This window comes from Simochromis diagramma, unplaced genomic scaffold (genome assembly GCF_900408965.1).
Source record: "Simochromis diagramma unplaced genomic scaffold, fSimDia1.1 OVJJ01000596.1, whole genome shotgun sequence".
In the NCBI taxonomy this organism is placed as follows: Eukaryota; Metazoa; Chordata; class Actinopteri; order Cichliformes; family Cichlidae; genus Simochromis; species Simochromis diagramma.
In genome coordinates, this window is record NW_024387245.1 from 16,164,326 (window position 1) to 16,187,998 (window position 23,673).

Genomic DNA, 23,673 nt, shown 5'->3' on the forward strand with positions numbered 1-23,673 from the left:
TCCCCCACCACCCGCGTCTTCTTCCTCTCACTGTTCTGCCTTAGCCCCCCTAACACCAATTATACTGTGTCAAATCCATGCATGTCAGTTTCCAGATCCCTAATCATCCCTTCTCTCTTTCATCTGCAAATCCTTTGTTCCTCCCTCCTCCCTCTTTTCCCTTCTCTGTAACCTTTCTTCTTTGCTCCTCGGCCTATACCCCACCCCTCCGTCTGCTCCATGTACACACAGCAAATCCTCCTCATCCTTTTTCCGGTTATCTCTATCACAGTTACCTCTCCATCTTCTTTTGATTATTTATTAATTTCCCATTTAAATTTTATACACTTTTCCTTTCTCTGTAGTCTCACTCAGAGAGGAACTTTGTTGGGTACATTCATGTGAATATCATCTCATGTTTGAATAAGTTCCCATGTCACTTTTCATTAGAAGTCACAAAGACTTTGGTGTTTTACTGGGCAGGCTCTACTTAGCAATGCCAATTTTCTATAGATGATCTTGTTTACAATCCTGTCTTTCTCCAATATTTAGAGTTAACCAAGTGGAACATGTTCATTTTCTCTTTTTTACCACATTTTACTAACGAAACTGAACTGCTAATAAGCTTCTGCGTTTTATCTACCAAAGCTTTTTATAGAATAAAGATTAAAAGTGGACTCCTTTTAACATGCTGCAGCAACAGACCAAACCAAGCCAGTGGAAAAAAAAAAATGAACCCAAAAACTTTCAAGCTGCATACTTTATCTCATGATACAGTAACTTAAGCATTCTCTGTCAGAGTATGTGCTTAATATGTTAATATCCTAATTTTTTTGAGCCTATTTTGGTTTTAGCTTCAGTTTCCTGTTCCCTTTCAGTCGATTCACTCTTTACGACACATAAGTATGGGATATGATGCCCCCTCTATTCACACCTTCAGGCAGATGACCTGTGATGACATGCACAGGGCCCCACCTGCACATATGTACCTTGGTCATCACAGTCATCCCTCAGTTCTTATGATTTTTACCTCACTAAGAATACTTCTGCTCTGCTGGGCTAGCTAGCTGTTGCTAATTAGCTCCGTTGTCTGCTGGCTTGAAGTTAGCTTAACTGCTCCTGTTGTGTTACCCTCCACTGTGCAGTTAGTGCATAGACTGCCTGTGGAATGCTAATTTTGAGTTACTGTGCAGTGTTTTTCTCTGCATTTTGGAATGGATACCAAACTGAAGCGAGCAAAGCAAAACACTTCTGTTCGCCCTGGTCCTCAGGGGTGTGGTTTCTCTTTGCACTACAGCGATCAGCGCAATGCATTCCATGTCTGCCTGGGGATTGCTCACGCTAGGAGCAAGCCTGTGTGTTTTGTCGCCAGCTCTGTCGCTTGACCCTGGAAAGACAGGTGAAGTTTGTGGAAAAAGTGCTGGGACGGACAACTGTCGCACGCACTACCCTCTCCTCTCTAAGTCTAGGCCCCTGGCTTCAATTAGCTGGGCTGACCTCATGGAATATGTTGATGGGGGTTAACCGAAGACGAGCCGAAACCATGCAGGAGCGCTGACCAAGCCCGTGCTCCCCATGCTTGGTCAGCGCTCCTGCATGGTCCCCATAAGTTCAGCTCGACTCAACTCAATTTGGTTCTTGTGGGTGTTTTCATTAGCAGGTAGTACCTGGTACCAGGTGTTTTTTTTTTTTTTTTTTTTTAGTTCTTGCTTGGCTAGGGCTTCCAAGTGACCTGAGTAAGTACAAAAATGTGATGTCTACAGACTGCATGCCATCAGTTGGCCAGTCACTCGATGAGTCATGAGATTGACTCCTTTACTCCTTCAAAACCGCCAAATTGTTTTTTGTATTTACTCGTGTGTAGGTAAGATTTTATAGAGGGGGTTTTATTATCCATGATTTTATTTTAATATTACTGTAAAATTGGTGATTTTATTTTTAGTCCCCAGTTATCTATAACCACAAACCCTGAAGTAGGGCCAGTAATGCCAAACAGGCATAAATATGGAAGTCAGTCCAGCAGTATTACAGATGTGTTCCTCCCCCACCCAAGAACATCTGTTTCAGTGGCAGAAAAGACACATAGAGGAAGTTGTGAGTGTTTTGACTATAGTGTATGAGGGAGGCAGGGCTATGCGAGAGGGAGCGCAAGAGGGTGAGGAAGCAGGGGGAGGGGTTTGTTTATTTCAGGTTTTTTTTTTTTTTTTTTTTTTTTTTTTTAAATGGTAACTGCGCCTCCTGAGCCCATGGGGGGGGGGGCAGGAAGACAGAGATAGAAAAAGAGGAGAGAGAGGGTGACTGAGAGAGGAACAGGAATGATGGAGAACGTGGGACGCTCGTTAGCAATATGAGCAGCGGCCGAGACACCGGAGACAAACGCGGCGAAGGAGAGAAGGATGGAGAGACGCACGGACGGATAGAGGCAGAGCGTGTGTCGGTCCTCCGCTCGTCGCCCAAACAATGAACGTGCTGTGGTCGCTGCCGGCAACACATCGTCACGGCAACCGGAGCCAGAGGGGTGCGCGCTGAGTGAGAATAGCAGAGAGGAGAGAAAGAGGAGGAGGTGGAGAAGGGGGTGTGGGGGGTGGAGAGGGATAGAAAGAAAGATGGTGTCTTCCCCCAATAGTCAGTGTGCGGGTCTTTACATGGCTCCTCTCTGCGCTTGATCATGTGTGTCTGTGTGTGGTTGATGTGTGTTACTGGCCAGTTGTCTGACACCATGATCTTCTGTAACCATCTAGGTGAATACAAGAAGGATGAGCTGCTGGAGGCGGCAAGGTGAGTACCAGAGTCTGCATGCTCTTCTTTGTTTTCATTTTTGTCATGCTCCCTCTCCTGCTTTCTTGCCTCTTTAAGCCTCCCTCTCATCTCTTGTTCCCCTGCTTACTTTCTTCTCAGCTTGACTCGCTGCTGTGGTTTCCCGTACCCATTTCTACTCTTCATGTATCTCCTTTCGCCCTCCACGTCTGATACCCTTTATTTTATTTCTCTGTTGTTGTTGTTTTTTTTCATCCTCCACACTCGTTTGTTGTTTCCCATCAGAGTTCTCTTATTTCTGATTTCCTGCATGTTCCTGTCACTCATGCTCTTCTCTTCTCTTCTGTTTACTTGCCTCCTGATTTTTTTTCTTTTCTTTGCTTCCTATTTGTCAAACCGTTTATCACTTGAGCCTCTTTTTTTTTTCTCTCCCCATGCACACACACTCAGCTCCCACACTAGACAGGTTTTTCAGATATAGAAAGCTCAGTACTTTTGAGCCAGTGACACTTGTGCATTTTGGAGGCATGTTATGGTTGCAGGCAGTGCATGTGGGCTGTGAGTGTGTGTGTGTGCACTTGTGTGTGTCTGCCTGTTTCCATCTCTGGGCATGTGGAAGTGGAAAAGCTTTCATTTAGGATTGCGTGTGGGTGGCTGATCGCTCCAGTAGACCCCCTCCTGTCTCCTGCTCTTCCAGCCATGCACAGATGCACGCGCACATGCGCATGCACACACACACACAATCGTAAGGCAGCAGCTGGCCCAGTATAGCATTACCACTGTATTATGGGGTCAGTAGGCTGTTTAAGTGTGAACTGTGATCCCACTGTGGCGCTCTCACAGCTGAGCCACTGACTGGCTTATCACACGTGTAATTTTCCAGAATGTTTTTATTTTTTCTTGGTGTGTGTGTGTGTGTGTGTGTGTGTGTGTGTGTGTGTGTGTGTGTGTGAGCAAAAGAAAAAAAACATTTTTTATTTCTCTTCTTTTGTTTTTAACCTTTTCATTTATGGGCCAGATAGCTTCCTTGAGGAGTGCAGTGGCTCAATACATTCTTAATGTATGTGACAGCAAATATTAGACAAGGCAAATATGCAGCTGATGCAGAAAGATGTCTGCCCAGTGAGGCAAATCTGTCCCTTTAAGGCCATCAGTCAGCTGACAAGGAACTCTGTGGTGATCTGTAAAATGGTATCTGATGATGATGGTGATGCTACTTAGAGGGAAACAATAAGTGTCACTCCTCACCTCGTTGGCACTACAAACAAAACAGGAAATTCTCCTTTTCAGCAGTTGTGCCAAAATCTTATTTTCACTGATCAATAGCTCAATCATACCCACCGATCAGCTGCATTACATGTAGCATGCCACGTTAGAAAAATCAGGAGGTGTACTAGTTGCCAAAACAACCAGCAACGGTGATGTTACTTTGGCACACACCATATTGCAAAAACAACCACAACGATAAACTGTTTGTAACCCTGCTAGCTTCTTGTAGCTAATAGGCAACAACTGTACTACTATAAGGTTTTAATGGTGGAGCTTACATGCTTTAAACATACAGATTAAGTGCATTGGAACCTTTTTAACAGGATGAAAGTTGGATGTAAGTTGCAGGTGGGCTGTTGCTTTAGTCAGGGCTGTGAGTGTAAAAGAACTGCATTTCTGAAAACATTAAGAGACATAGCCAGAAGCTGGTCCATTAATCAACTTAAATGGTTTGGGAAATTTATTGGCTTATTCTTTTTTATTTTTGCAGTCAGCTGCTGGGTGTAACTTCCTGATAGTGGCAAGAAAGCAGCGTAACATATTTCAGAAAATAGTGAGATATTCCTTCAATTTTTGACTAATTTCAGATAATATTCATGGCCACAGTGTAAACAAATATCCAACACATCATGCATCAAAAAGGAAGTCTCTCTTGTATTTGCTAACAGTCCTTGGAAAAGAAATAGAAGGAAAAAGGGGAAGCCACTGCATACTGGAACTAGAGGTGGACAGGAAAAATTGCAGAAGAAGAGAGCAGGAGGAAAATAGAGGAGATAACTATGAGGAGGGGAGAACTAAGAGATGGGAGGTAATGGTGGTTGGAATGGGGAGAAAAGCAGCTACGAGAGTGAGGAAACATGGAAACTTCACTCTGGGAGAAGGACTGGATGTGAATGTTTCGTTTTTTTGTTGTTGTTGTTTTTAAATAGAGTATGAAAAATATAGACACAAAGAGAAGGAAGGAGAGGTCCAATCAAAGAAGGGATAAAAGAATTAAAGAGGAACATGGAAGAATGGGACAGTAATCCTTTTTTTTAAACCAACTGACAGCTTCTTCTTTTATGGCTGTCGGGGTGGATGGTAGTTGGATTGGCTGCTGCCTTGGCATCACTTCCGGGTGGTCATCCAATGTCAGGCCAGTCAGTCCAAGAACCAGGAAACACAGATCAGCAGTACAGACAAAATCTTAATTCCTCTTTAGCTAGGTGGCCAAAGAGGCATCTCTAATTGATTTTCATGGCATATTGCACTCAATTGTACAGGAAAACACTAGTCCATCCAGCATCGGTCCATCCTCCAAACATTTCCTCTGCCAGTACGTTTTTGCAGATCAAATTTCTCAGGCTTTTTGCCTCAATCTCAAGCTTCTTATCTAATTTTCCCTCATTTTCTCTCCTCCACACTGCTGCAGAGCAACGGTGCTAATCCTCTGTGGTGGCAGTGATTGTTTTCTGTCTAACGTTTGTGTGTTTATGTATGTGTGTATGCATTTGCAGGAGTGGAAACGAGGAGAAGCTAATGGCCTTGCTTACGCCGCTCAACGTCAACTGCCATGCGAGCGACGGCCGCAAGGTAAGAGTAAAGCGTGTATGCACAAAAGCGTATCCACCCACACAGAGTCGAGCAATAATAAGCTCATCACTCATTTCCTGAGTGACTGAGCAACTCGGAGGGGTTTTAGGGGTACAAAACCAACCAACTGGTGGTTTTATTTTATTATTTCGCCCAGAAAAGTTAAACAAATGCTGGTATTGGCAGCTGTGGGCCTTGGCTTTATGAAATAATCCTAGCACTCACCAGCATGCTTAGCCTTTCTCGGCTGTCAGTCAATAAAATGAATAGATGAAGACACAAAACCTTCCGTGAATAAATTAGTACCCGTGCTGAACAATAGCAGAGGATGGCAGGACGCACAGTACTGTCACACTCAGGGATACGGTCTCTGAAACAAAGGTACAGTTTTTGTTTTTTTTTCCTTCTTTTACAGCTGATTGAAGTATATGCAAATTGTGAAGTTACCCCCCAATAGCATACTTGTATTTGAATGTCTGCACTACTGCAGTTGCATGTACATGGATTAGCTTTGAATAGTAAGAAGAGTGAAGAATGGATTCAGGTGTGTTCATTGATAGTAATGAAAATGACACAGTTCCCATCCTATTCCTCATTCAAAGCAAATTATTTTGTGCAAAATGAGCCGAGGCTTTGAAGGACACACAGTTAAGGGTAACCTTTAACACGAAGGTATTTATATAAAAGATTAAATAGTAAAGCTAAAGTTGCAGGTATGATTTATTAAGAGTTATAGGCTTAAAAACCCAGCTTATCTGCTCCATAAGGCCTGTAAAGATGTAGTGTGATTGACAGAATGGCTAGCAACATGCTTGAACGACCTCTGAGCAGCCTTTTTGATAATAACATTGATAATTCTGACTGGCTGTGGAGAAATTTGTGAGAACTTGAAACCAGTGAAAGATGCCCAGACAGAAATCTTTCACATAAAATATCTATAAGTGGTCAAACCTTGGCAGAACTTTTGAGTACCCTTCACTCAGAAATATAAGGTAACTAAGATTGTTCAGCCTTGGCAGAGCTTTGCAATCTCTTCACAACCTTCATGCTTAAGCAACACGCAACCTTCATGGTCAAGTTGTTGTCTTGTAGTTTCTGTAAAATGCTCAGTTTTGGATTATAAAAATCGTCTTCAAAAATTCCTGAATCCACATCTACATCCAGATCGACTCGAAAAGTAAATCACTTGTTTGGCCAAGGCACCATCTCTGGTAAGATTTTCACTCCGGTCTCTTTGTAACCTTCAGTAATCATTCTAACAAACAGACAAACTGAACCAGTCATATAACCTTGTTGGCAGAGGCAACAAGCAAATCTGTCCGTTGTCATGTGGAGTTGAAGCCCTTGATGAGATGCCCAGTTTGTAAGACACTGTAGGTACAGTAGCTTGAGTCTAAAATGCAAGTCATGTGAAGGGATGAATAGAGTCCCTCCTTTTAAAGACATTTTAGAGACATTAAATTAAATTTGTGAAATTAGCTTTGATTTAAATTAATGGTCATCTTGGAACAGTTCTCCGAACATGTCCAAGGGAGAGTAAAGGAAAGCCTGGTTAATTAGGAGGCACCCAAGTGTGGGCTCATTTCCAGTACTGTCAGATGCAAAGCTTAACATACTGAAAGCTGCTTAGTGAATTGGAAGCACAGTTTACAACTTTTCCCATAATGGTCATATGGAGGGTATATTGCAGAGTTCCTTAGGGTCCTAAAATTGAGTCTAAAATGCTATCAATCGTCTAAAGTTTAAGCCTTTAAAATGTCTCATTTGACGGGTCATAAAAATGTATTGAATTTTGGAAGCTAATGTTGTAGAGAGTTGATTGCACATTCAGTCTTTTAAATGTTATTGTAATGATTACACTAAAACAAAAATAGCAATATGGATGCAATAACGACGAATAAAAGTTGCGTGGCTTAGTCAGAACCTGCTGTAGTTTTTGTGTCAGAATCTGGTGTGTGGGCTGGCTCAATATCTCCTCCCATAAAACAAAAATAGCAACTTTTGATCAAAAAAAGGATTAAAAAAAGTAGAAGTTAAAAATCTTCTTGTTATGAGAGCATTCAACAAGAACAGTTGGAAAAACCCAGTTTGCAAAACTTTTGCAAAAAAAAAAAAGAAAAAGAAACAGAGTTACTGTCAACAAGTCAGAAAGACTTGAAGTGGACAAAAGATGCCACCGATGTTTCCCATCGCCCAATAATGTTCTATATTTACATTAGGACCATTACCAAGTGCAACCCATGTATAACTCACTCTGTAGCAACAATTTTAACTCTTATATCTTTCTTTGGGGACAATGTTTGAACACTAACAGGAAGATCAGGGATGTTCTGGACTTGGGACATGATGGCTTAGCACCAGTCAAAGAAAAACAGTGCTGATAGATGTCAACTGCTTTAACTCTTTCCCCTATAAAGATAAGACATTATTACAGAAACTACTCAGTTTGGAAAAGAGCTTCAATATACAGGGAGTGCAGAATTATTAGGCAAGTTGTATTTTTGAGGAATAATTTTATTATTGAACAACAACCATGTTCTCAATGAACCCAAAAAACTCATTAATATCAAAGCTGAATGTTTTTGGAAGTAGTTTTTAGTTTTAGCTATTTTAGGGGGATATCTGTGTGTGCAGGTGACTATTACTGTGCATAATTATTAGGCAACTTAACAAAAAACAAATATATACCCATTTCAATTATTTATTTTTACCAGTGAAACCAATATAACATCTCCACATTCACAAATATACATTTCTGACATACAAAAACAAATCAGCGACCAATATAGCCACCTTTCTTTGCAAGGACACTCAAAAGCCTGCCATCCATGGATTCTGTCAGTGTTTTGATCTGTTCACCATCAACATTGCGTGCAGCAGCAACCACAGCCTCCCAGACACTGTTCAGAGAGGTGTACTGTTTTCCCTCCTTGTAAATCTCACATTTGATGATGGACCACAGGTTCTCAATGGGGTTCAGATCAGGTGAACAAGGTGGCCATGTCATTAGTTTTTCTTCTTTTATACCCTTTCTTGCCAGCCACGCTGTGGAGTACTTGGACGCGTGTGATGGAGCATTGTCCTGCATGAAAATCATGTTTTTCTTGAAGGATGCAGACTTCTTCCTGTACCACTGCTTGAAGAAGGTGTCTTCCAGAAACTGGCAGTAGGACTGGGAGTTGAGCTTGACTCCATCCTCAACCCGAAAAGGCCCCACAAGCTCATCTTTGATGATACCAGCCCAAACCAGTACTCCACCTCCACCTTGCTGGCGTCTGAGTTGGACTGGAGCTCTCTGCCCTTTACCAATCCAGCCACGGGCCCATCCATCTGGCCCATCAAGACCCACTCTCATTTCATCAGTCCATAAAACCTTAGAAAAATCAGTCTTGAGATATTTGTTGGCCCAGTCTTGACGTTTCAGCTTGTGTGTCTTGTTCAGTGGTGGTCGTCTTTCAGCCTTTCTTACCTTGGCCATGTCTCTGAATATTGCACACCTTGTGCTTTTGGGCACTCCATTGATGTTGCAGCTCTGAAATATGGCCAAACTGGTGGCAAGTGGCATCTTGGCAGCTGCACGCTTGACTTTTCTCAGTTCATGGGCAGTTATTTTGCGCCTTGGTTTTTCCACACGCTTCTTGCGACCCTGTTGACTATTTTGAATGAAACGCTTGATTGTTCGATGATCACGCTTCAGAAGCTTTGCAATGTTGAGACTGCTGCATCCCTCTGCAAGATATCTCACTATTTTTGACTTTTCTGAGCCTGTCAAGTCCTTCTTTTGACCCATTTTGCCAAAGGAAAGGAAGTTGCCTAATAATTATGCACACCTGATATAGGGTGTTGATGTCATTAGACCACACCCCTTCTCATTACAGAGATGCACATCACCTAATATGCTTAATTGGTAGTAGGCTTTCGAGCCTATACAGCTTGGAGTAAGACAACATGCATGAAGAGGATGATGTGGACAAAATACTCATTTGCCTAATAATTCTGCACTCCCAGTACTCCTAGTAGGGCTAATGAGTTAAACCATGCCGACCAATTGTGACTAGACAAATTCATTTGTTTACTCTTCAAGCCTCTTTAGGACTCCATTTTACCTTTCTTACAACTATAGATGTGAATTAGGACTTCAATAACATTCATAATGGTCTAAAGTAAACTTTCAGAAACCCTAATTATAATTAGACCTTTTACTTAGTTGAATAATGCTACAGTTGAATAATAATAATAAAAGTGAGATGAGACTGTAGCAGTCAGCTAAGGTTGCAGTTTGAAGTTAATTCTGATCTCATTAGCTTGCAGAGGATAAAGTGAGAGCTTAGAACTTGAAAGAATGCCAGCCACGCTAAATGAAATGCCAAGTACAACACCAAAAGTACACAGCCCTACAGAGAAAAGTGCTGTATTATATCCTGTTAACTTAATGGAGAAACTTTTGTGACTACAGCCTCACCGCTTGCGTCCGCAGGGAGCCCTGAGCCTAAGGTTGAGCTCTGCTGCATTGCAGCAGCACATCTGGCTTATGACTGATTAGTCCCTCGGATGAATAACTGGAAGGAGAAGCAAACTACTCTTCTAGTTTTGTATTTTTGTAGCTTTAGTTGAAGTACTCCCTCTGGCCTTGCACATTACTGTTTTCCAGCCTGACAGGAATAAAACCTTGTTTTTTCCTTGAGAACAGAGTAAGACAGTTCCACTTTTCAGCAGCGAGTGTCCAAACAGTTTTGTGGTCCCACTTGAGCCCTTATCGAGTCTCTCTTGGGTTTTTTACTCTGAACTGTTATTCTTCTCAGCGGAGAAGAGACTGAGAGTTTAGATTTTCATATTAAACTAAACCCTAAACCCAAAAGTTTGTGCTTGTTGTATGTCAGATTATGTTAGAAGCTCATCTTGTGACAAGCCACGGTTTTCAATAAAAGTAAAGTACTGGCTGCTAGATTACCAAGGTTTTAACTGTTATTTTACAATTTTCCTTTAAACAAGAACAACAGCTTCTTAATGTAAAGTACTGCAGTGGAGTATAATACTGTTATCTGTTGGTTTCTTTGGTTTTCTTACTGTAATCTCCATAAACATGACAGTAAAATGTATTAAAATAAGTTTGATCTATAGCTGCAAAAACAAAAACAAGGTAAACCAGGTGGCAATCTCCATGTTCTTATTAATTTACACTGAATTCAATCCTTTATTTTCTTTTACTATTAGCTTTTATCTAAGGATGTAACAGTACCAGAAATGTAGTAGTTGGTGCTTATACGATGTTATAGGACCTTAGCCTTCAGTATCTGGGCTGCCTGCTCAACCAAGTGGGAGCCTTATGTTTTTATTTTATCTCCAGTACCACTAGAAGAGCAGTTTAGCAAGATTTTGAGTTCAAAATAACCGTTCTTTACTTTGTACTGGGCTCATTTTATCGTCTCTACTGTCTTTCCCATTAAGTCAGTTATGTTGGCAACCCTCAAAAAAACAAAAAATGAGCAGTAGGTTGTTGCTACTGTTGTGCACACTGTTTACCTGAGATGACCATATTAGGCATATGTAGGGATATGCTCTGTATACAGAGCCAGACTCATTTGAAACTTTGCTCATGTTCATGTACATCAAATATTGTAACCGTATATATAAAAGAAAATGAGGAAAATCCAAACAGGTCTACTTTAATCCATTTAGGTCCATTCACTCCTTATCATAAGAGTGCCCTTGATATGAATTGCACTCAGTTTAGTACAGTAGGGCTAATAGGAAATGATCATGCTCCCCTCAAAATGATCGATTTATGGAGAATTGTCCATAAATCGAGCAACTATGTCCTCTGATTACACAGCATATGTTTGAATTTCTTTGCAGTGCGTGCTAAATGAGTGATGATAGGGACTGAAGATGGATTATAACCAGACTGAAGACACAGAGTTGAAAACATGAGTGGGACTCTACTGCAAAAGAAAACATGGCACCATACAATGAAATGTTATAGCAGCTTGCTGTTACTATTTTTCTCCCTTGAGGCATCAACATGCTCAGTGTGTAGCACTATTCAGAAAAATCAGTACATTCCCTTTATTTTTTTTAAAGCATTTTTTTTTTACATTTCGAGTTTTAACTTAGTGATCTGGTTATATTTTTTTCAGTAAACAGATATCTGCAATTTATTGGTCACCGATGCAAAACGTGCAGTACATTATTGGTTGCTATGGCAACTGCTGGGACAACCAGGGAGCCAAAGAGATCCTTTCACCCTATACTTTTGGTAACTGTCATATTAATGCTACAACAGCCTTGAGGAGGCTCTTTCCTCTAATTATGGGTACTTGGGTGTGTTGTTGATGATACTCAGCTGCAGCTTGTATTCATCACATCACTCCCGTATCCGTAATTGTGAGAGAGCATCCTCTAGCTATTATCTGTGCAGGTGGCCTGCTGGGGATGTGAGACCCCGGAGGGAAAACCGTATAATTTGAAATTCTTTGGATATGCAGGGGACAACTGCAAGAGATCATTGACGGACGCCGAAATTTAATGGAGCATGAGTATAGAAACATGCAGCCTCATCCAGAGAATAAAAATTGTGTTCAGACAGATACTGAAATGACCTCTTCTACTTAATCTGTATTTGTAATGCTCTTTAATTGCCTGGGCTGAAAGCACTCGTGCAGGGTAGATGGAATACATTTGCACTCCAGTGCAGACTCATCCTCACTATGGTCTTAGGGTATTTTAATGGGGGGTACGACTAACAGAAATGATTGAATTCTACTTAATGGTTGTAGATATTAGTTGAAACTGGGGGATAGTAAAAACTTTTGCAGTTGTCACCCATCCTTTCGCTTAAGCAACCAAAGCACAGTCGCCTGATGGAAAGTGTCAGAATAAAAACACTCAATTGCAGAAAATGAAATAATGGGTATTACATAATACAGATGCAAATTCTTAATGTAATGTGTGTAAAAAAGCAAGCGTGGCATGTAGCATAAAGGTATCCTGATGGTTGGAAACACTGCCAGTGAGCTATATTAATGCAGGCCATTCTCCTGAAATAGGATTATTATAATATACACAGGCTGCCCCAAGTTCTGAAAAAACAACATACATTTTTTTTTTTAATTTAAGTATGCAGATGTGCAAAGTTTACATAACTTAATCAGCACTTTAAAAACAAAATCTGCAATATTTTAACATATAAAATATTGACATTTATCATCATAAACAAGAGGGGAGCATCATACTCACACAGATAATGAAAGGGCACTACACAGAGCCTGGAAGAGTCCTAATGATTGATAATAATGGTACTCCTCTTTAAAATTAAACAAGAGTCACTGCCGTCTCTTTCGGTCTTCCTCTCTTCTCCAGCCTCTTGTTCTCCATTTCAATTTAATTAGATATGGCACAGACTCTCAGTCTCTCCCTTTTCAACCACACATGCATACACACACTCCCACGAACAAACAAAGATCTGGAGCATAAATGTTATTTGCAGACAGCTCTTTGAGAATTAAAAAGCTCTGCTTGTATACAACATACATGAGAAGAGACGCACAGAGGGAAGGCAAACAGACAGAAAGAGAAACAGACCTTATGCCCAAAAGTATGTGGACAGGCTACGGTCAGAGTCAAAGCTTTAATCAATCACAAACAGAATGCTGTCTTACGGGTAATTGGCGTATCCGTAATGCTCTTTAGCTACATTGACAAACAGCTCATCTTCCTCAGTGTGTGAGCTCCCGATAGTTAGCAGTTTTAGAAACAGAAGTAGTCTGGTGTGAGGATAAAGAAGAGCTGGCATGGAAAAAAGAAGCTGTGTCGGTTCTTTGAGCACAATTTTGTTATATGTGATGCAGGATTAAGCTACAAGGTACGTAATTACTACAAGGGAGGGGAAAAAACACATTAGGTTTGTTTCAGTATCTTCAAACAGCCACATCACTTAATGTGCTGAATAGGGGCAAGTTAAGCAGAAATGCCCAGATCTCCCTCACCCCAGCCACCTCCTCCACCCGTTCCGGGACTAACACACACACACACACACACACACACACACACACACACACACACACACACACACACACACACACACACACACACTCCGATCACAACTGAGAGATGTAATCTCTCCAGCGTGTCCTGGGTCTGCCCTGGTGCCTCCTCCCTGTCGGACATGTCTGGAACTCCTCACTTAGGAGGTGCCCGGGAAGCATCCTGGCCTATGGTGTCCTAGTGACTTGCCTGTTCATGGACACCCTTATGTTCAAACATGGTTTTAGTTCTGGACAAACTGCCGTTAGCACAGAAGCATCAACAATAACAGAACACAACGTCGTGTTCAGGTTGGGCAGGCCATTCCTCCCAGTCACATTTTCGGTCTCACTGTCATTTCCCACGTGAGATTCCAAGTTCCTCAGTAGGACAGTGGAGTCACCAGATTGGGCATCTTTCATTACCCTTATCAGGGACCCCCAAGAAGGTTTGGGTACTTTACACTGTACTTTGAACATACTGAAAACAGTCAGGACCCAGGCCTGTGTTCAGGTATTTGTGTGTTAGAGTAGGCTCCCTGTCCACCAGAAAAGGGATTGTCCACGTCCAATTAGCTAGCCTCAGCAGCCAGAGATTGGACTGCCAAGGTCCAATCCTCACTGCACTGAACCCTTTGGCCCCTCCTCTTGGGTTCCAAATAAAAGCAGTGGGGGAAAAAAAAGCTTTGACAATGCTTTTTTTTTTCACTACTGAAAGAAAATGTCTACTTTGAAGATTTATATGTATTTGAGAAATACTCATTAGTGCATAAGACAGTTAATCCTGACATTGATTTTATGTGACAATGCCAGCCCTGTGGTCAGGTATTTGCATCCATTTGGTCATGTGTTGTATGTAGGCCTGTTCCAGTCACTGTTTTCCTCTCCACAGCTCTATTTCTGAACCTCTCCTTCTTATTACACTCCACCACGATATAGATGCCCCTTTGTGTATGTGTGCCTGCATGTGCGCGCACTCAGATGATTGAGGAGCCATCAGAGTGGGTTATTATTAACACAGCTGAGTGGATGGTGTTATCAAGCTGCCTCTATTGAAACCTACCGCTTACTCCCATGTACACACACATACATGCACACACACTCTTATAGCTCTCAGATTGCTTCTTTATGAAAATGGCCTATGCTTTCTGACTACCCACTCCGTACACACTGAGGTTCCACATGCGTACTCGTCATGTCTTAAATGTTCAGTTTTACCTTCTTATAGCTTCTGCTGCACTGATGCTCAGCAGTTGTGCTTGTAATCTAGTTCTCTGTTTAGTTTTCAGGGAATACATTTCAAGTTTTGGATTGTGTCGAGCTGCCTCTGCTGTGAATGTGTGTTTGCATTTGTTTGTGTGTGTTTGAGAATATTGTGAGTTTTTGGATCTATATCTCAGCAGTGAGAATCATCACTCACTTGTGTTCCTGCTGGCACGAACATCAAAGAAATACACAACTAAAGAGCAAGAGCAAGACTCGGTGTTTATCGTTCCCATTTGATGAACAACAAGGATTTCAAAACTTTTCAGGAATACAGCAGCAAATTTTTAACTCTAAAGAAAAAATGGCTTTGAAATTTGTTTTCAAAATCAGGACCTCTTAGTCTCTTTTGTGTTTTCTTTAAAGATTGTTATTTTTTTTACTTTACTTCTGATAACTTAAATTAGATGTCAAAAATATTTTTGGAGTCATATAAGAGGTCAGTAAGAAAAAACGAGCAGTGAAAAAATATAAATAGCTTTGCAATATTTATTAAACTTCCAAGTATTTATATAAATAATTAAAATTTTTGACCTTGGTAGTTCTGGGAGCAGAAACTCCTTGTTGAAGCCAGAGGTCTGAGAAAGATGGTCAGACTGTGTTGACCTTTTGAGGAGACAACAGTAACTCAAGTAACTTCTGTGAAGGTTCTCAAATAACCACTTGTTACAACCAAGGTATACCGAAGAGCATCTCTAAAAGCGCAACAAAGCAAAGCTAGAAGCAGCAGAAGACCACACCAGGTGCCACTTCTGTTAGCTAAAAGCAGGATACCAAGCCTACAATTCACACAGGCTAACCAGAATTGGACAATAAAAGATGGGAAATCATTGTCTGGTGACATTTTTGGCCCTCCGGAGCATCATTTAACATCACTTTATGACCACAGTGTACCCATCTTCTGATGGCTGCTTTCAGCAGGATAATGTGCCATGTCATAAACCTCAAACTGGTTGCTTTAACTGTATTCAAATTGCCTCCACAGTCACATAGGGCATCTTTGGGATTTAGTGTAAGAAGAGATTCAAGTCATAGATGTGCAGCCCCCCCCCCCCCCCAAAAAAAAAAAAAATTCCAGCAGCTAAAAATTTTCCAGCAACAACATGATGCATTTGTGTCAATTTAGAGCAAAATCTCTGAGGAGTTTTTCCAGGACATCGTTGAATCTATGCCATGAAGAATTAAGGCAGTTCTGAAGTGACCAGGGAGTGTATATTTAGCTACATTTTCTTTCAATAGAATTTGTCATTGTGGAAGTTCTGTAGTTTTTCTTGTCTTTTCAGGAAAGTTTGGTTACTGAGCTTTTACTGTTGAATAGAAAAATGTGCATTTCATTCCAGATCTAAACCCAGGGAAATATATAGACGGTCAAATGAATGCCTGTAAATTCTGCTTGATGGAAGCTTTTTAATGGGGTGTTTGTGAGTGTCACCGGATGTCCTGTCTCTGGAAGATTCACAGGCATTTTTTTTTTTTACTGTCCGGATGAAAAATAGGCCAAAGAAATGTTTGTTTTTTCCAGTGACAAATTTAACCTCTTACTTTAATATGTAGACTCCTGCTGGGAAGGATCTATATCACTATTAGTTTGCTAGTATGCAGTAATGAAGTAATGAAGTGCAAACAGCTCTTGGGTTCCAACATGTGAAGATTTAAATGGTATACTTTATACATATTCATGCCAAAAGAAGAAAAGCAATTCAAGTTAATAAACATCTACCTAGTGAATATAACATTTGCAGGCTTGTCTAAGATGGGAAGTCACAAGGACACTTTCTGGTTTTATATATATTATATATATATATATATATATATATATATATATATATGAATGAAAGAAACTTTATTTATTTTTTTCCCCTGACACTACATTTTGAGCTGCTGAGCTTTAAACTTTCCATGGAGCCGTGAGCTCTTCTGTGTTTTTAGCTGGGAGGCAGAGCAGATAGACAGGTGATGGCTGAGATATCAGTGTGTGCGACTGTGCAAGTGTAGATGGAAAGCGCAAGATGAGAAGACTTACTGTAGGTTATTTATCTTCCAAGATGCTGGCTTAGCTGAGCTGTCAGCAGCTTATAGTGTGTATGTGTGCGTGTCAGTGAGAGGAATAGCACACATTTTGCTAATATGCTTATTGATCCAGTCATCTGACACTACTCATGTTGTTAGAGCGTCCATCTACTGAGCCCTGACTGGAGTACTTAAGTAGCTGAAATGTAGCCAAGCTAAGATCAATTATTACTCTATTTTAAAGTTATTTTTGATTTCCTTTTTTAATGTCATTGATCATCTAAGGGCTAAAGGCAATTACTACTTGCAAGGGAAAAATGTGTGTTAACTGCAGTATATGTCTCTTTGTGACATGTTTCACCCAGCAACCTGTAGCAAACTCCAGCAACCATTTGCCAACCAGGTGGGAATACATTTTTTTCCTTTTCAACTGGTCATTGCCAGAGGTCGGTCTTGTGATGAAAGCCTTAGTTGATGAAAAACATTTCAAAAAGGAAGTTAAAACAAGCTTTAAAATATGCATGAATGCATTTAAGGCCTAGCTAACACAGCTAGCACAGATATTTTACATAGAAGGAAATTAAGTCACTTCCTGCTAGAGAGCCACATTGCTGCTTCTTACAATATCTTTCAGCTCTAAAATATCTATATCTTCCCCTTGTACCCTCATGCACTAATGGTGGATGGGTTCTCTAAAGTGATTTCCAAATGCCATTTCATGATCGGCCTCAGTACAAGAAAACACTGACTACTGCCAACTCATTAATATGTAACTATAAATATCAGCCATGCATGCCATTGTCAGGATTTTACTGTACAACGTAACAGGTACATGAATATGTCTGTCAACTCTGCAGGATTCTTTTCTTTTTTTCCCCAACCTGCTGATTGTTTATACGAGACGGAATCATAACATCATACAAGTCTGCTCATAAAAAGCGAAAACATTGCCTTAATTAAATTCAGCTGCCTTAATTAAAGTCCCCTCCTCGGGTAGTACTGGAATACTTCCAGGGCTGCAGCAAGGAAGTGGAAGTCATGTTCCTATTTTGGGGAAGTGGATGAAGTCACAGCCAGGCATGCAGCACAGTTGGTGGCAAAAATTGTGTTGATGTGGCAAAAATTTAAAAAAAAAAAAAAAAAAAAATCAGTTTTCTTTGTGCCAGCAGACAGTTTACGTGGTGCACTGCCCTCCGAGAGGATCCTGACCTGATGCACTTCAGGGCTGTTAGGAGAAAGAGTTGTGGCAGCGTTATTCGATAGGTGGGGAGTGCAGCATGTCTTGAACCTCCAGGGCAAAGTTGATGAATAACATCAGAGCTGCACACACACACTTAAACAACGCCAAACAAAATGGTCCAAATGTGGCCATTTACCCTCCCCAATAGATCATGTCTCATTGCTATGGCAACTGCTGACAGCCAGCAGTCACTGTTGTCATGGGAACAGCTTGACAGGCTACTAAAGAGAAGAGGAAAAGGGAGGCGGATGTAGGAGAGGGTTAGGGAAAAATGGAAACAAAGAAGGAACTAACACAGCAGCAAATTCCACATGCCGTGTGTTTTTAAGCGCGTGTGTTGCATTAATGTGTTTCATAGTTTGACTTTTTTGTCCGCACAGTTTTTTGAGATCAATGTTGGCTCCTAGCTGACCGAATAAGCAAAATCTATTAGTTTATTGTGCACTTGGGGGTTACCTTTCAGATGGTGTGTCTAGTAAATGGCAAAATTTAAACTGGAAAAAGAGAATGGTACCAAGTGGAGTTATAAAAAGAGATTACTGTTTATTTATCTTATTTTACTTTAGTTTGTTTGTTCAGCTTGAACGTGTCCTTCACATCTTTCCTCGCTTCCTTCTTCCTTCATTTTCCACCCATATTTTCCCCTCCTTCATCTTCCTCCCCTCCTCCACTCCATACTCCTGTCCACCTCATGGAAAAGCTTTTAGATGATTAAAACACAACAGTGTATTCTGTTTTCGCATTTCTTTTTTCCCCAGCATCATTATTATTCACCGTCATAATGCCTCTCTGACAGTTGATTCTCTTGAAATAAAGTATAGTGGGTCGTTTTGTTGATTCTCAAAGGAGGAGAAAAACTTGGAATTAATGGCCCGGCAACAAAAACAACTATGTTTATAATTATTTACACGGTTTATTGAGTAGCTTTTGAAAAGAAAGTGACTGTCAATAGAGTCAAAGTCAAAAGGTGTAACAGATGGCAGCAATCACTTTGGATTACACATGAAATTACCATGTGTAGTACTGCACATGGGATTTTATATTGAGGTATAAGTATTATTATTGTAAGTTTATTTTTATATCTATATCTATATATTGATAGATAGATATAGATATCTCTCTCTCTCTCTCTCTCTCTCCCTCTATATATATAGTATATATATATATATATATATATATATATATATATATATCCTATATATATATATATATATAATATATATATCTCATTATATATATATATTATATATAGTGGCGACCGTGGCTCAGGGGGTTGGGAATCGCATCTGTAACCGGAAGGTCGCCGGTTTGATCCCTTGGCTCTCTGTCCTGGTCGTTGTGTCCCTGGGCAAGACACTTTACCCTACTTGCCTACTGGTGTTGGCCAGAGGGGCCGATGGCGCGATATGGCAGCCTCGCTTCTGTCAGTCTGCCCCAGGGCAGCTGTGGCTACAACTGTAGCTGCCTCCACCAGTGTATGAATGTGAGAGTGAATGAATAGTGGTATTGTAAAGTGCTTTGGGTGCCTTGAAAAGCGCTATATAAATCCAATCCATTATTATTATTATTATTATATATAGATAGATAGATAGATAGATATATGTATATGTGTGTATGTATATGTGTATATAGCTCCCTGACAGTCACCTGTTAGGTACGTATATCGCATCTTTTGTTGCCATCAAAATGCACAGAAATTTACATTAAACATAAATTCATATTGACTACTTACATTCAGATTCCAACCAGATTTGAAAAGGAAATGCCTCTACAAGTTGTGATGAACTTGCTGCAGGATGGCAGCAGAATGTGTTTTTTCTTCTTTCTTTTTCTTCTTCTTGTCATCACAAGACGGTTGCAAGAAGGTCCAAACTTGGTGGCACCAGTTATTTGTCTGGAAAAATAACTCTTCGCTTTCAAAATACTACTATACCCAGCATGGCATTCGTGTTCTTTTGCCTTCACTTTTTCATCATATGATTGAACTGGGAGTAGAAGGTTAATACAGGTCCCCTCTCATTATGCAGCACAGCACTCCTGGCAGCAAACATTATTACATGTTGAACCCTCCATTGAAAAGCTTCAGCTAGCATTTAAGCTATATTCACGCAAGAAAATCACAGGCGGTATATCAGATGTTCCAGCACTAATAATCCTCTAAAAATATGTGGCATACATACACGTGAGACTCACTTTTCTCTGCATCATAAATGCGTACGTATTCTGGTGCATAAACATTACAGGCAAGTGTGTAAACACCTTAATCTGTCCTCCTCTTTGCTCGCAGTATTTGCACCAGCAAAATTTTTGTGCTTCCCTAAACACAGTCTCATTTAAAAAGCTTTATTTGTGCTCGCAGTACTGCTGTTGCACTGCTGTTCCTCCGTTTTGAAGAGCATTCATTTAAAAAACAAAAACCCACATGTCATCTCTTTTGCCGTCTATGATGCCTGGCAAGAAGAAATGAAAACATGTTTGCTCTCTGAATTCAGAGCATTAGAGGGAAAAACTGGGCTGCAGTGGAGAGTACTTGGATGACACTGAATGAAGGATGGGTCAGTGGATGAAAAAATGATTATTAGCACTATTGGCTTGTGGCTGCTCAGAGGATAGAGATTTCAACCGGAGCTGGGGTTTTTTTTGTTTTGGTTTTTTTTCCTCTCTCTCTCTTTTTTTAAGACTTCTATGCTGGGAATCCAATATGAGATCAACTGAGCCAGTGATGGTTTTTATGCGTGCCTCACTCACACACATGCATGTGCGCATTCCTTACACAGGGTTGACAGATTGAAGAGGTGGAGCTTAAACTACCCAGTCCGACCCTGGCAACAACATCACGGTGATGCAACAGTACATGCACGTGTGTGTATGTGTGTCTAACTGATGACTCACTAGTAGCTAACGGTTTAAGATTTACTGAGGACCTGATTAAGGCTTACATATTTCCTTTTTTTTTTTTTCAGTTTATTTCTATTCTATGTAATTTGCAAAAACAAGCGCGCACACACGCACACACACACAAATGCACTCACTGCATTTAAACTGAGGCTGATGACTAACTGTGTACCATGTCCTGCTCCTTTCAAATGCCGCTGTCACATCCTGTAAATACGAGTGTACCATCTGTCCACCCGACTCTGCCTTTCTGCCTCGCTGCTGCTGCTCCGCAGCTGAACTCCTGAGTGAGCTGTTGAGATCACCAGAGATGATCTATTTTTCAGTATGTCCTCTGAAATTGAGATGAGTTTCCTATGAGGGGGACATAGGAAACATTCTTTTGTTGCTGTTGTTTAGTTGGTGGAAAACACCAGCTATAAAAGCTGGAAGAAACTTCGAACTTTTTTTTGTATTTAAGATGTTGCAAAGGGTTTCATCACAGTCTTTTGAAATAATGTAGTAGTTTGACTTTTTAAAGAGCCTCTTCTCTCTAAGTGGCCTGTGATTTACTTCTTAATGGGCTTTTATAACAGCAAAACATTAGTTTTAGTTAGTACTAGCATTAGTCTTGTTTTACTTTTTTTTGTTTTATCTGCAGTGTTAGCAGTTGACATCTCAAAAACTGCTGGTAAGTTGCTTGCCTAGCTCAGATTGATGCAGTCCTTTGAGGTTGAAAGATTTTTGTTGGATGTAGACAAAGCTTTTATTAAAATAATCTGGATAAAGTGTGCCACTTTGCAGCCATCATACCACAGTAACACAGCTCGTGGTGAAGCCCATTCGCCTTTACCCAGTCACGACCTGCCATTTTTTACTTTTAGAGCTTAAAATGTTAGCTAGGAGAATCATCTACATCAGTGTGATCAAATATATGATGAAAAGATATGCGTGCACACTCTCACCTGATCCCTTCGGATGATTGCACTGAACAACTCGATTTTACCAGTCAGAGTATCCGGTGGCTTCATATGGCAGTGATGATTATTATTTTTATTATTAATCATTTATTTATTTTTAATTGTTTTTTGGTCTTTTACCTTTGTGAACAACAGATGTGGAAAAACAAGGCTGCTGGTGGCACCTTTTTACTTAGCTCCAGTCTAAATCCCCCATGGAAGTGAAGTGTATTTCAAAAGGTTCTATGGGGTCTCAGGACAGAGTGCCTACTTTCTTGAGAAAGGTCGCCAGTAATTCAGGGAAGATTGCACCTCTCTTCCATGCCATCAACTCTCGGGATTGTGTGCTGCCTTTCTACCTTGTCTGTAATATGTTTGCCACATGCATAAGTGAGCAGGCTTGAGAAGAGAGTTGAAGGCCTGTTGACACATGAGGCTATCTTGCAGTCATTTTGACATTTTCTTTATTCACATTGTCAGCTTACATTTATACAATTTCCATATAGAGTTGTTCATTCTTTGAGTAAAATACCACATGATGAACCGCCAGCCACTCTGCTAATGTTCAGATTGCCTATTACAGTTTCCAAATGCACTTTATGGATTGCTTCAAACAAATCATTCTAGTTGTAGTGGGAGGATGGTGTTCCTCTTACCATGCACAGCAGCATTTTTGAGATGTATATGATACAATGGAAGAATCTGTGATAAGCGTTTTATTCCAAGAAATGCCAAACTTTTTCCAAAAACTGTGTTTGGGCTAATCTGGATAATCCATAGATTTTACTCTAAGCAGACTTCAGTGAGAGCAGAGAATTTGTTCCAGTGACACTGCAAAGATTTGTTGGTTAAGGAGTAAATATATAATTATATAGGCAAAACTGTTTGGCCTCACTCGCAATTGGGAACACTTGTACAATGGTGTGAAAAACTGTTTGTCCGCTTCTTGATTTTTAATTTTTTGGAATGTTTAAAAGTTTCATATCATCAAACTAACTAGTCAAAGATAACACAAGTAAACACAAAATGCAGTTTCTAAATGAAGGTTTTCATTATTAAAAAAAAATCCAAACCTACATTTATTAGATTAATTAAAAAAAAAAAAACTATTGGTTTCCAAGTAATGTTAGACTTGATAACAAAATATCAGAATTTTAATTTAAGTCAAAGGTACAGGCTAAGAAGAAGGACAAGTTGTGTTTTTGAAGCCCTCCTGCTGACTCAGTTCTGCTATAATTTAAACAACTACGGTGATCATTTTGTAACAATTTAACAATGTGTGTAAGTGTTGTGTTTTCCCCCAATACCTCACTATTGCAGTGGTGCCCAAGGCTTTCAAGTGTAACTGTAATCTGAGTCATCTGCCATGCTAAAATAAGATACCAAGCATTGTTCATCAGAAACACAGATAGAAGAAGAAAAAAAAAAAAAAAAAAACATAAACGTGGGATGGTAATCATGAACCAATTTTACACAATCAGAACTGCATCCCTTCAAGATTATCTATTTATTCTTTCAGCCTGTTTCGCAAAGTGTCAGAGGCAACAATAACAATAAAGCTGCTTGTTATAACAAAGTATGCTGAAGAGATTTTGTTAAATGCACAGCATATAGAACCTTTAGGTGGATGGACTACAGCAGCAGAAGACCACACTGTGTGCCAGTCCTGTAAGTTAAGAACAGTAAACTAGGCTGCAATTTGCACAGGCCCACCAAATTTGGACAATAG

General features: G+C 40.3%; 1 protein-coding gene across 3 annotated transcripts in view; it reads left to right on the forward strand.

Annotated features, from left to right (window-relative positions):
• Nucleotides 1–23,673, forward strand: part of LOC120714648 (poly [ADP-ribose] polymerase tankyrase-1) — a 106,607-nt gene that overhangs the window by 42,364 nt on the left and 40,570 nt on the right. For 2 of the 3 annotated variants that reach the window (XM_040000992.1, XM_040000991.1), the window contains 2 exons: nucleotides 2,721–2,757; nucleotides 5,502–5,577. In XM_040000992.1, coding sequence (XP_039856926.1) covers nucleotides 2,721–2,757; nucleotides 5,502–5,577 — 113 coding nt within the window. Of the gene's footprint in view, nucleotides 1–2,234; nucleotides 2,498–2,720; nucleotides 2,758–5,501; nucleotides 5,578–23,673 lie in introns of those variants that run through there. The other variant, XM_040000993.1, reaches the window with a different exon arrangement.